The 15,165-nt window shown below is 39.7% G+C and overlaps 1 protein-coding gene across 1 annotated transcript; it reads right to left on the bottom strand.

Moving 5' to 3' along the window:
• Positions 1 to 13,587: 13,587 nt before the first annotated feature.
• LOC138309656 (uncharacterized) lies at positions 13,588 to 14,631 on the bottom strand. Its single transcript, XM_069250873.1, has one exon. It carries the CDS (start codon positions 14,629 to 14,631, stop codon positions 13,588 to 13,590), a length of 1,044 nt encoding a protein of 347 aa, XP_069106974.1.
• Between the last annotated feature and the right edge of the window lie 534 nt (positions 14,632 to 15,165).

Raw genomic sequence — 15,165 nt, 5'->3', positions numbered from 1 at the left:
GGCAAAAGAGTTTCATGAAAGCAGCTAAAAATAGCTAGCAATTTTGTCCTTGTTACGCAATACTTATGCTCTGTTTTTGTCAAGGGACGACATGCTGTACTATAACTTGTTCTTGGCCCTCGTCCTCCTGCGTGAACACTGCTCCTAGCTCATGTTCTGTCAATATCATGACTTTGTGAACTGAAATGCTGCTGGCTGCGTCATGGAATTGCATTGTCAAAATAAATGTTTGCCCGTTCTGGATCAATTATGCAAGTAGTGAAAGTATTTTAACGGTAATGTATCTTCTTAAGTAACTGCAATGGCCAAGAAAGGATCCCTGCTTAGCACCATTAGATGGAACTGGTCATTACGGTGGCATTTCTTTTTCTTTACACCACACGAGCAAAGAAGTTAATAATTATGGTCTGTAAATAGATAATTCTGACAGCATTTTAAATATATTTCGTCCTCTGAAATTCATCTTCAAGATTTTGCAGGCAGAAATCTGATTGGCCATCCATATGCAAAGGTCACCTGGACATGAACCCTAATGGGCTATTGTTAGATCCTCTTATCAAACGTAGTGATAATACGGATATGTATTTTAATCAGATAGCTCTGCATGCATATGAGCCTTAATGGTAGAGAATAATTTACCAAGTAGTTGATGAGGTAAATTCTCTATCCGCAGCAGATGATATGCATCCTTGATGATGGCACTGTAATCGATACAAAAGCGTCCCTGTCATTTTCCTCACTTTTGCGTCTAGCTGTTCAAAGGATCTGTAACCCGTCTGCCAGCATATCGTCTATAACCTTGTGTACTATTTACACTTAAACTCGCCAGCCAAAGCTGCTTAATTGCATGCGCATCTCAAATATCTATGAACATAATAAATAATAATAATAACATATTTTATTTAACCAGGGTTACATATTTAGACAAGTCTAATTTACAATATGGCCCTGCATCAATATATACAGTTATCACAGACAACAGTTTAATACAGACAATACCTTAATTTAAAAGAAAGTATAAAACTAGAATTGTGAAAACACATCCTTTAAATACTTTTGTTAAAAACAGCAACACTGGGGGCATTTCTAATACCATTGTTCAATCCATTTAGTAAATTGGAACAAGTGTAAACAAATGAACGCTTGAAATAACTTGTTCTAGCATTAGGAATATAAAACTTATTTAAAATTGAAGATCTGGTATTTCTCATACTAACATCCCTGATATAGGTAAACATGTTACTGAAGACACTTGGAGTATCCCCATGTAAAATTTTATAAGCAAGAACAGCTTTCCTAAAAATAAAATAGTTTTCTATTGGCAGCCACTTCAACTTAGTAAAAAGTACTTTGGATGGTGTTAAAATATCTCTAACATTTAGTAAAACTCTTGCTGCTCTTTTTTGTAGCTTGCACAATTTATGAATATAAGATTTGTTACTGGCCTCACTCCAAACAACAGAGCAATATATAAATTGTGGAAAAACTATACTTTGGTAAACTTTTTTCAGAACATCATTTGACATAAATTGCCTTAGCCTTTTCAGAACACCAATCTTTTTGAGACTTTCTTAGATACATAGTCAATATGGTCTTTACAAGAAAGACAACGGTCAACAAAAACTCCAAGGAGTTTTGCACAATGTACAGATTCAATATGAAAATAATTAATATTTAAATTCAACTCTCGGCATTTGGATAACCTCTGTGCTGATCCAATCATCATGCACTGGGTTTTGTTCAAATTCAGACTGAGTTTGTTTTCTCTCATCCACTTGATTGTACAATGTAAATCATCTTTCATTTGTGCCTCTAAAAGATCTACTGACTTATTTCTCACACTTTGTGCGGTATTTCGGCATACATAATTACAGTAGAATGTTTAAGACATTTAGGATAATCATTTATATTCAAAATAAACAGCAGTGGCCCAAGTATTGAACCCTGTGGTACTCCAATATCTATAGGTTTAAAATCAGACATGACATCCTTGTAGCTTACTGCTTGTGATCTGTTTGTCAGATAAGACTCAAATAACCTTAATGAAAGAGGTGATACATCATATGATTTAAGTTTATGTAAAAGAACAGCATGATAACAGTATCAAATGCTTTTCGAAGGTCGATAAATACAGCACTTGTTAGAAAACCTTCATCAATATTTTTAAGCCATTTATCTACAATATTAACTAAAGCTGTATCAGTAGAATGATTTGGACGAAATCCAAATTGACAATCACTTAAAAAGTTTGTTCTTAGAAAGAAAATCATACAGGGTATTATGAACATGCTTCTCTTAAATCTTACTAAGAACACATAATACAGAAACAGGTCTGTAGTTAATACAGAAACAGGTCTGTAGTTATTGACCAAGTTGGATTCACCAGCTTTGAAAATAGGAGTAACCTTGGCCTTCTTCCATTCAGAAGGAAAAGTTCCATTAGCAATGGACATGTTAAACAAAAAGGTCAAGGGTGACACAATAGAGTCGCCGGCTATTTTAAGTAGTTTCACAGAAATCCATCAACGCCAGTAGCCTTACCATCAACCATTTAATTTTCTTGATTTCACCCAGACCAAAATCTGGTGTAGTAGTTGGTATAAAATAAGGACTGTCTGTAACAAAAAATATCTACTGTTGGTAAAGTATCATCAAAGGTTTTACCAATTACAGATCCAATATTACAGAAAAAATCATTAAAGGCATTAGCAACTTCAACTTTTTCAAAATAGTACTTCCGTCAACTTTTAAATTAACGGTCAATGTTAATTTTTTACTAGGTAAATATTCCTTTATCTTTTTCCACAGTTCTTTAGAATTCTTAGAACATTGCATAACAGATTCATCTAAATAGTTTTGTTTGGCTTGCCTAATTTTAAAAAGAACTCTGTTTCTACAAGCTTTATACAATGACCAATCAGATTCTAAGTTAGAACATCTGGCTTTGCTATGCAGATAATCACGATTATGCATTTCATTTAGAATATCGTCATTAATCCATTGAGCAGAATGTGCTTTAACTCGTTTTGCACACAAAGGTGCATGTTTATTTATAACACCCAGAAAAAGATCTGTAAATGCAGTCCAATCATCTATATCTTCAAACACCTCAATAAAACTCCAAGGAACCTTTTGCATGTCAGCATATAGGTCTTTTAGGTTAATGTCCTTGAATTTCCGGTATTGGACAGTTTTGTGAGAGTTAAGGGACCTTCCCCTAAGCTTACGGATAGCATATACAAGGTGATGGTCACTACATCCCAAAGGAATAGCCCCGGAGACAATATGCCCAATAGAGTCTGATATATAGATATGATCTATGAGCCTAGGTTACTTGAGTCTCTGGTTTACCGCGTTGGTACAGTGATTTGTTGCCGTAGGTTGTATAGCAACATCAAGTCTTTCAGTTTGGAAGATTTCAGTTCATCAACATTGAAATCCTCGAGTACCACTAAGTTATTCTTTTCCGTGGACAATTTCTCCATGGCCGAGTCAAATCGGTCATACCAGTTAACTAATTCATTCGGTGGTCTATACACTGTGACACACGTAATTGGTGAGGCGTTGTTAGGCCTTATAGTAATAGATAGTAGTTCCAGGTCAGTTTCACAATACTCAGCAGCTGAGGATAATGTATTAAGGACATATGTAATAACACCTCCACCTCGCCTGTTCCGGTCCTTACGATACATACTGTATCCAGAAACCGAAAGTTCACCATCTTCAATCGAGTCATCCAAATGACTCTCAGAGATTGTTAAAACATCAAAAGTTTGGTTTTTTAGTAAAATTCTTATATAATTTAATTTGCTAAGAAAACCTCTCGCATTCAAATGTGCAAATCATAGTCCTGGAGGTAAATTTTGGACCTCTTTGTCAGATAACTGATAAAAATCATAAAAAGTAGACATGTGGTCCACACACAAATCACACAGCCATTCCAGACCAACAGGTGTGTTTTTGGTCAGTAGTGTTCCCGCAGGTAGAGTAGACAATTGTGGGACAGCCAATACAGGTAACAGTCTCACTTGAGTGAACTCCCATACTACATAATCCGCACCAAGTATTGTTGTCAGGAGGTCCTGGGTTCAGATTTACATCGTTAGAAAGCAGTATATACAGTATGAAAAGAAACTGAATAGTATTCACTCTCCTGCTGTACTGGCTTTTCTTCAAGGTTTTGAGTCCATTCAAGAAATTAGACATGATGATATCCGCACCAAAACATTTGATTTCCAATGATAGAACAGGAAAACATGTTCCAGGGGTGGTAATAAAATTCTCTGTCAATTTTTGGTTAAATAAACCGCCTCTAAACATGGTAAAAACAATACAATTGAGGAGCACTACAGTAAGGCATCCACTCCCGGCGGCCATCTTGAAGGTCTTCCCTTCAAGATGGCCGCCGGGAACATCGGGCAAATCTGCCATTGCACTCCTGCTGATGAAGTTTGTATGCGTCTGGAACGTTGCTGGTGCCACAGGGCGAAGGCACAAACTGAAAGAATCTGCTTCCTATCGCAAATGCGGTATTTGGTCTGTTACTTAACTCTACATGCAATCTGATTAAAACACAGATCCTTATAACAACTCCGTTAAACGAGGATCTGACAATATCCCATAGGGGATCACGTCATGATGACCTTTATACCACGTGTACTTCAGATCAATGCAGGTTCTACACCTTGCTGCATCAATTGAAAACGTCATTTTGTCCCAGTAGACATGTACAATTAGCTTTGTTTTGGTGTTTGGGCGATACGACTACTTGCACGGAAATAGTTCTGACAGCATTTACACAAAAAATTGTCGTCCTCTGAAATTCATCTTCAAGATTTTGCTGGCAGAAATTTAATTGGCCATCCATATGCAAAGGCCACCTGGACATGACCCCTAATGGGCTATTGTTAGATCCTCTTATCAAACGTAGTGATAATACGGATCTGTATTTTAATCAGATAGCTCTATATGCATATGAGCCTCAATGGTAGAGAATAATTTACCAAGTAGTTGATGAGGTAAATTCTCTATCCGCAGCAGATGATATGCATCCTTGATGATGGCACTGTAATCGATACAAAAGCGGCCCTGTCATTTTTCTAACTTTTGCGTCTGCTGACGTCCATAGCCGTTTAAAAGTTCTGTAACCCGTCTGCGAGCATATCGTCTATAACCTTATATACTATTTACGCTTAAACTTACTCGTCGGGGCAAAGCTGCTTAATTGCATGCGCATCTCAAATATCTATGAACTGGGTCGCTCATTCCTTTAGCAACTGTTCCACATCATTTGCTTGCTACTCGAATATATCGCGTATAAAATTATCTTGTAGAATACCATATTAACATTTCTATGGTCTTCGTTTTTCTCATACCCGGTATTCTGTTTCCAAAATAGACCAGGTTACCAATCACATCGCCTCCATACACAATTGGTGCTTCATTAATGATATTAAGTATTTGCACGGGTTCTTTGTGATTTCATTACACACCCTTGCCAAAGTCCTAAGTCGGATCTTAAGAGACAGAAATCCAATTTCAACAAATACTCATAAATAAAGGAAGTGAGACACGAAAGCACATCTTCTGCTGCTTTGTTCGACAACATTCCTCATAGAGAAAACCGGGGAACTGGAATATCGAAAAATATTTATTTCTTATTGTCTTATTTATAATGTAATATAAACATTAAGCTAAAACAAAGATGGAGCCTTAACTTGATCAAAATAACAGTAATAATAACTTTTGTCATAAGAGTGAATATATTAGTAAGTTTTAAAAATAGCATAATCAAATAACATATTGACATTTTCATAACAGAATATTTTTCATTTCAGAAACTGAAAGATCAGGACAATAGTTATTTCTTAATCTGGTGTGCAAGCCATAAAGGTCTCAGCGCAGTTTTATATCAGAAAAACGACAACAAGGCATATGTCATTGCTTATGCCAGAAGGGGATTATCAAGGTCAGAGCAAAATTACCCAACCCATAAGCTCGAGTTTCTTGCCATGAAGTTTAAAGATGCTCCACCGCTGAAAAATGGAAAATTTTCTCTATCAAAAACAGGAGCAGACAATTTAGTATTTTTCTTCAGTTACTAAAGTTACTCACTTTATACCATTAGCACCGTTGAAAAGTTTGACCTCCTTTTTTTCTTCAAGATAAAAATATCACAAATAATTAATTGCATCCCGAAAAAATTCTGTGGTACTATGTCCTATATGGAATGCAGTACTGATTGTGCATGTACCGAAAGCAAAATTAATTATTTTGAATTACTTTTTTGTGTTAATTAGACATATATATACACGATTAAACACCAATTATTGCTCAAATGATGGGTATCATTTTTGCTCTGTCGGCGTTTGAGCATCTTTAAGGACTACCTGTACGATCATCGATTCTCTGTGGTGACGGACAACAACCCTCTCACCTACGTGCTGACGAGTGTGAAACTTGAAGCTAATGGTCATCGCTGGTTAGCAGCCCTTTCTGCCTACGACTTCAATATCCGATATCGACCAGGAAAATTCCATATGGATACTGATACATTGTTACGGTTGCCAACTCCAGGAATCAGTGGTAATAATATCGGGGAGGATACCATTTCGGAGGACTCTGTTGCTGCTGTAAGCCAGATGTTGTATTGTCAGCCTCACTTTGGGAGTATTTGTTTAGTAGATACTACCGTGGACAGTATGGATCCTACATGCATCGAAGATCTTGAGCTGGAGCAACTGAATTTCTGGGACATGAAAAGACAAGGGAAAGATGAAGTTTTGGGGTCAATGTCCAGGATGGCGTTAGGCCCAGGAGAGAGGAGTTATCCGAGTCACCTTGGAATCCTTCGCTATACTGCCTCTTTAATTCCCTCATAGTTAAGCGACAATTTTCCATTGATGGAGAGGCGAAGCAGCAGTTGGTTCTCCTCGCGTCTCTTATACCTGTTGTCTTGAGGAGCCTCCACAACAACATGGGACATTAAGCCCTGGCAAAAACTGTATCACTGTGTAGAGACCGCTTCAACTGGCCTTCTATGTCTGTAGATGTTGAGAGGTGGATAGCGAGGTAACAGGGAAAGGGCACCCTTAGTCTCTATCTAGACCACATAACCGCTGGAACTTATCTGTATGGACTACCTAATCCTGGAGCCGTCCGAGGGAAATTACCAGCATAACATGGTCATTACAGACCACTTTAATCGCTATGCCGCTGCGGTTCCACCCCGTAACCAGACCATGAAGACCACCGCTGAGGCTCTGATGAACTATTTCATTGTCGACTATGGGATGCCAAAGCGCTTGCACTCAGACCAAGGGGTGACCTTCAATAGTAAGCCTGTGAAGCAGTTTTGCTTTTTGGCGGCTATTTCTCAGTCCCAGACAACGCCGTGTCATCCACAGGGCAACGGCAGGAGAAGCGGGATTGAAAATCCTATGTTGCACCCCTAGTACACGCATATAAGGAACGAGTCCACGGGATACTCGCCATTTCACCTTATGTACGAGAGAGAGCCGCAATTACCTGTGGAACTTGCCTTCGGAATGAGCTTGCAGACAAGTAGGAGGAGGGAATACATGCTGAACTGGCCCACCCAATTCAGATAGCCTGTTTATGTTGTACAAAAGGAGGATGGTCGAGGGAGAAAGCTTACTTTACACAGAAACCTTCTCCTTCCCGTCGGTTTCTTGGTAACTGATACTGATGACCTACACACATCACAACCACGGAAAACCCTAACCCCAGCGCCAAAGTTGACACAATTAACAGATTGTGAAGGAACCACGGAGATAATCTCGTTCTAAATTTGAGAACTCAAATGAGGTGCCAGCTGAGATGCCATGGAAACACCAGCTGATCAGCCTGTAAACGACCATGAGTCGACAATGGTCCCTGAAGAGGATGCAGACTACCACATTGAAAGGACCAATAGGGAGGATGTTGATCCACTGAGAGGACAGATGGAGGATGTTACAACCGGATAGAGTCTCTAATGATCCCGAGACGTTCTGGGAGAGTCCGTCGACCACCTAAAAAGTTCACCATTGGTGATATGTGATGACAGCAGGTACAGTTCCAGATCTGTCATGGTTGCAGAAGACGGATTATCTTTGCTCCACGATCTCTGGTGACATTTTAGTTCCAGAAGCAGAACGGATTTCGGAGGCTGTAATGTCAGTGATACAGAAATCAGCCTGTTTTGTTTTAACCATGTTTTATCATTTGCCTTATTTTATTCATTTTGCAAAGTCATATTTTCCTGTAGTTGTATAAATACTATATTATATCATGTAATGTCTGTAATGCCAGGTTTCATTGGGTTGGTGAGGACACCATTCTTGTATGTGACACCCTGTGAAATTTGGTTATTTAAATGTATTGTTTTTATAACTGCTCGGTGGGTTATATTTGTGATGTTCGTATCCCATGTTGTGGTGATGTGTTCTTTGCTCATGTAAACGTTCTGTACTCGTTGTGTGATTGTCACGTTGTGTGTATTCTATGCTGTGTTACAAGTAGCCCTCAGTCATGTGCGTACTTTGTATGTGTGATCATTGAGTGTGCGGAGAGTTTATTCGTATGATTTATGAACTAAACTGATTTGGTTAATGACGGACAGGACAGGACATGCGCATTGCGTTTCTCCTTCTTTCTCTCTATTGAATTTTTGGTGCTCTTTCCCCACTTCCACTCTGGGCATTGGTCAGAGAAGACGCCCTATACCGCATTGATATATTTTCTGTGCGTTCTGGGCACCACATGCCAAGGACTCTGTACTCCTGTGTCTATCTGTTTATATGGAGATTAAACATGTGAATTGACGTTCCTTGTCCTTTTACCAAGGCCCTTTCCAATTGGAACCGATTCCTGACTTTGTTACATCTATTTTATAATAAGCCAGCATATGAATATTATATGTGCTTGTGCAGTAAACAACAACAATTACACTAAAATGGAACCTTGGCTCACTTCAGCACAAACTGTTTATTTGTTTAATAATAATTACAACAGAAGTTTTGGTTATGTGTGTGAACGCGTTAATTTGTTTTAGAATAATATAATCATCGTCACCATATGGGGTTGAACCAACAACCTTTAGTTAGCAGCCGCACGCGCTAACCGATTGGGCCTCGGAGACTTGTTAAGTTTAATGGTCGTCCTTGAAGATTTTGTTACTTTCACAAGTGACAACACATTCCCTTTGTACATGTGGTAAGAAGACACTTGCATGGATGGTTTGCACATTCCAATTTGGTTACATGTGATTCCCAGACTTTTTCTCGGTATGGGCATACAATGAGGAGTCACCATCTGCAACAATTTTCTTGTAGCGCACACCATAATCATTGACCCATAAATACCCTCTACTGTAATGTCGGCATTCATCACTTGGCTTGATTCGTTCCAGTTCTTAAATCAATAATGCAGTTTTTTTGACATTTTAACGTTTCAACTCGACTAAAGATAAAGCAATATTTGATCCTAATACCAACAAGCAGAAGGTCTTTGTGGCTGCCCCAATAATGAAGGTCACTCCACCTAAACCGCTGTAGCTGTGGAAACGTTTGTTAAGTTTATCTACTATAAAAATAATAATGTTAGCCGGCAAAGGTAATACTGTTCATGTAAAGTTGTTATAGATACAACATAGTTACAAATCAATTTAGATAGATATGCGTCCTATAATTAATCATTGTTTAACCTTACGATGATCCGATGAAAGTTGTTATCAATCGATATTCTGAATAATGGTATGTGGATATTACATACCTTGACGTAAGCTACCTTTTTCCATAGCACCATAGCAATACGATTTTCTTCCTCTATAGCTTTCTCAAGATCCTTTTGAAGGGTTTCTTTCCACCAAGTGTTTATCTGCGTTTCTATGGTTTGTGTAGCGTCATTTATGATGTTTGTGATCGACATAAACCCAACACACTTATCAGCTTGACTGTATTCATTCTCCATCATAACAAGCACATGGTATACACAAAAACTGATGACATCATAAACCGGAAGTACCATTTTCAAGGGAGTGTCTATTATGGGGAGAAACCATTATTGTAGTTTCTATATTATCGTTACATCCCCTTTCTTTAGCACTGTTCATAACTCACTATATTCATCAAGATCAGAGTCTCTTTCGCGATGGTGCCACTTTTACTTAATTCACAGTCTTCGCTGAAATTATTAACATTAACAAATGAACTATTAAAACAAGAACAAAATAAAAAAAAGTCTTTGGTAAATTGTCCCTTCAATCGAATGACTAGACAGACTAAGTTACTGAACTGTTTATCACTTGCGCATAAAGTAAACATATTATTCAAGGATAGTGGCACGTTTCACGAGACACACAAAGTCCTTCAAGTAACTTGGTCGATGTACTTCTCGAGTCGATCTCCTCAGTGGAACCTCTACGACTGTCTGTTCATGCGTCCTTTGTGGCGGCCTCTCGTCTCCTTCATTGACGTTCGTCATCGCTGGTTCAGACACCTCCGATTCCAAAATGGGTTGATTGTCATCCTCAGTGAAGACCTCTGGGGTCTTCTTGAGATGATGCCGATTTCTACGATATACTGACCCGTCCTCTGTTTTGACTGTGTATGATCTAATGTTCACCTTATCTTGCACGCTTGCTTTTGTCCATTCCTTTCCGAACTCAGTTGGTTTAATTCTGACTGTCTCACCAGGCATTAGTTCAGCCAATGCCTTGGTACCTTTATCATAATATTGTTGTTGTTTGTCTTTCCTTCGCTCAATTTCCTTTCGAGTTTGTGAGTTTGGAACCACATTAGGCTCCAACAGCTTTGTTGTTAGCGGTAACAGCGTACGGGTGCGTCTTCCATATAGCCGTTGGACAGGGGACGACTTGACAATTTCCCCTGGTGTGTTCCTCCAATCCAACATGGCCAAGTAGGGATCTGTCTTGTCCTTCTTGGATTTTTCAAGAATACGTTTGGCGGTTTTGATAGCGTTTTCCACTTTCCCATTAGATTGCGGGTATCTTGGCGAACTAGTGACATGTTGGAACTCATAGGCCTTTGCAAAGTCAGAAAAATTGTTTCCCGTTGAAAGGTGGCCCATTATCCGACATAACGACACACGGTAGACCATAGCGCGAAAAATGAGCTTTCAACTTTCTGATTACCTCAGTGCCTTTCTTGTCATGGAGACGGTCGACTTCAAAAAAATCTGAATAATAATCAACGGTTAGAAGGTAGTCTTTCCCATCCAAGTAGAACAGGTCAACGCCGACTTTTTCCCATGGTCTACTTGGTGTCTCATGCGATATCAGAGGTTCTCTGCTATTCTCCTGCGAATATGCATTGCACGTGTCACATGCCCGAATAAACTCTTCAAAGTCACGATTCAGATTCGGCCAATATATTGACTCCCTTGCTCTTCGTAAACATCCCTGGAGACCGATATGGCTTGAATGTGCTCTTTCCATCATGTTACGGCGTTCGGAAATTGGCACTACTACACGGTCGTTCTTGAATAACAATCCGTTGTGGACAGTCAACTCTTCTCGAAAAGGGAAGTACTTCTGGACCTCTTGAGAGAGTTGTTCTTTGCTCTCTGGCCACCCACGTTGAACAACTCGCATTAATTCTATAAGACTTGCGTCACTTTCAGTGGCCTGTTGTAGCTTATGAAGCGTTTCAGACGACACTGGCAGATGTTTCACAGTGTTTACGTGTTCAAATTCAGAAAGGCAACTCGCAACACGTGTCTCTTCATCAGTACTTGACAAAAATGCCCTGCTTAACGTATCCGCCATGTACATTTCCGTGCCCTTCTTGTAGACGATTGTGTAGTCAAAACGCTGAAGATTTAGCAACATACGTTGTAAGCGTTTAGGAGCACTAAACAGGTTTTTCTTGTCAATAATCTCTAATGGCTTGTGGTCTGACTCGACAACAACATGTGTTCCATACGTGTATTGTTCAAATTTTGTCATTCCAAAAACCACCGCCAGAAGCTCTTTCTCAATTTGGGCATAGTTACATTCTGTTGCCGTGAGCGCTCGCGACGCGTACCCCACAGGGTGTCCTTCCTGAAGGAGACATGCCCCTAGTCCATTTTCTGAAGCATCACATTGCAGTACCGTTTGTTTTGATGGGTCGAAAAATTTCAATACCGGCGCATCAGACAGTGCTTTCTTGATTTCATCAAAAGCCTTGCCTTGAACAGTTGCGTCCCACATAAATTCTGAATCCTTTTTCAAAAGGTCACGTAACGGAGTGGTCATCTCTGACAATCGCGGTGCAAACTTTTGCACAAAGATTATCATGCCTAACAAGCGTTGTACTCCAGCTTTGTCTTTCGGAACGGGCATTTCGGTGATGGCTTTCACTTTAGCCGGATCCATTTCCAGACCTTTCGCCGAAATCACATGTCCCAAATACGTCACAGTGCTTAGGCGCAACTTTAACTTGTCTCTGTTGATTTTTATGTTCTCATCACGACATCTGTCAAATAAAGCCTGAAGTTTTCGATCGTGATCATGCTTTGCTTCTTCATCTGTGTCACCACATCCGAACACAACAATGTCATCGTGTATCGCCTTAACTCCTTCTAATCCTTCAAGTGCCTCGTCCAATCTCCGCTGAAATTCCTCTGGGGCAGGTGAAATGCCAAAAGGCATTCTGAGCCATCGATACCGGCCCCAAGGGGTTCCAAATGTCGTCAAATAACTGCTCTCTTCGTCTAACTCAACATGCCAAAACCCGTCCTTCGCATCAACTACCGAGAATATGCGTGCTTTGTTCAATTCGGGAAGGATGTCTTCTATGGTTGGCATAGCATAATGATTCCTTTTAAGTGCCTGGTTTAATGGTTTGGGGTCAATACAAAGTCTCAACTTTCCGTTCGGCTTTTTCACGACTACGATTGATGAGATCCAATCTGTTGGAGTGTTTACAGGTGCAATCACACCAATATTGGTCAGCCTATTGAGTTCAGTTCGAAAATCATCCTTTATCGCCACAGGGGGCCGGCGCACAGGTATTTTCGAAGGTGTAACATGAGGATCTACTTCAAGATGCAGTTTTCCTCTCAACTTTCCGAGTCCTTCGAAAATTGTCCTGTCAGCTTTCACTTTTGACACATTTTCAGTCGATGAATCCGTTGTCAATGGTAACTGACTTGTGACTTGTGATTCATTATCCACTGGCAATGAAGCATTTGATGTGGAGACGATCGGCACGTGAGTGGATGACTTAAGTTGTAGAACTTCCTCCTTTGGAACCTCAGCCCTCGAGTATAGGTTTTGTGTGTTCACTGTTATTAAGTCCATTGCTTGTATAACGCGGGAACCTAAAATTGGCTTCACTTTTCCATCTACAATTACAAACTCGACCGAATACCGTCTCCCATTTTTTGGGTTGATGATTTGAACTCGTCGGGCCCCGACCGGAGACATTTCAGAGTTATTGAACATGACAAGCGTTACATCTGTCTCTACTAAGTGTTCCAACTGAGGATCCTCAAAAACTTCCATATAGATAGATTTGGGCAACGCGTTCACGCTTGATCCACTGTCGAGTTGACATTCAATTAAAATGCCCTTTGTTTCAATTATGGTATATAGCTTGGTCGGTATCTCCTCTCATGTTTTATGGTGTTTACCTCCTTTCGATCGATTGTGAAACAAAAGTAATCATCTGAACTCTCGTTTGTAGCCTCCACGTAATATACCTTTGGTTTTAATCTCCGACCAGGACGTCCATTTCCTTGATTTTGTCTTTGACCTTGACCTTGACCTTGACGAGGTCTTGACCTACATTTCTTTGCAAAATGATTCAGCATTCCGCAGATCGCACACGTTTTCTGCCATGCCAGGCACTGTTCGCGCTCGTTTACATGATTGTACCCACAATTGCCACAATTCACTATATGTTTTTGCGAATTTCTCTTTCCACTACTTGTTTGCGGACGGTCCTGTGGTTGAGCGTTATCAGTTGCTTTCTTTCCGCATACCTTAACCTCTTCATTTGTAATGTCTTTCATGTGTTGAACTGATTTTTCAAATGAACGGCAAATGTCAATACACCTATGCAATGTCAGTGACTGATCCTGCAAGAGTTTTTTTCTTGTAGCATTTTCCCGAACCCCCATAACGATCCGATCTCTGATAAGACTTTCCTCTAATGCACCATAGTTACATGTCTTTGCAAGGGACCTTAATGCTGCGACATACGCATCTATTGTTTCTCCTTGTTCCTGACTCCTGTTATTAAAGAGGTAACGTTCATAAGTCTCATTAGTCTGTCCAATGCAGAACTTTTCGAATTTGTCCAACACTTTGTCTACATCTGTTTTGTCGTCATCGTTGTCAAACGTGAGCCCATCGTATATTTGTAATGCATCTGGCCCTATACAAGTTAGCAGAGTAGCATTTCTCAGTTCTTTAGTTTTGTGTTTTAAGCCACTCGCGATCTCATAATTGTCCCAAATACGACGGAATTTTTTCCAGTTAGCACATAAATTGCCTCGTAAGTCTAGCGCTGTGGGAACGGGAAGGTTTGCAGGAGCTTGTACAACAATGGGAACGGCATTTATTTGGGCTTGGGAAGTCATGGGAATTGTAGTAGAGGCTGTGTTTGTAGTACCAGTAGACATTTTCACGGACACGGTGATGTTTGCACTTGAGTTAGGTTTTACCGTTTCACTTTGTGTTCATTATTTGACATTCGTCACTTCGTTTGAATCTCCCAGTCTTACCACACACTTCTGACACCATGTAGCGTCATTTATGATGTTTGTGATCGACATAAACCCAACACACTTATCAGCTTGACTGTATTCATTCTCCATCATACCAAGCACATGGTATACACAAAAAACTGATGACATCATAAACCGGAAGTACCATTTTCAAGGGAGTGTCTATTATGGGGAGAAACCATTATTGTAGTTTCTATATTATCGTTACAGTTTGATAGAGTTATGTTGTCTCTCGCTAGTTTCTAACAAAAAATCCTTTGCAACATGTACATTTGACACTTAACACTAAAGCAAGTCCAAAAGATAATATATCTTCGACAAGCTGAATTGGACTTGAACCAATAGTTGCAGGTTCCCTGGCTTTTTCACACGAAAGCTGTGTGCATGGACAGTTCTGACACATGTTTTTCCAGTAAACAAAGGTTCAAA

This window comes from Argopecten irradians, chromosome 15 (assembly GCF_041381155.1).
Source record: "Argopecten irradians isolate NY chromosome 15, Ai_NY, whole genome shotgun sequence".
In the NCBI taxonomy this organism is placed as follows: Eukaryota; Metazoa; Mollusca; class Bivalvia; order Pectinida; family Pectinidae; genus Argopecten; species Argopecten irradians.
The sequence above is the reverse complement of the archived record's forward strand: the minus strand, read 5'-3'. Positions and strand labels throughout refer to the sequence as shown.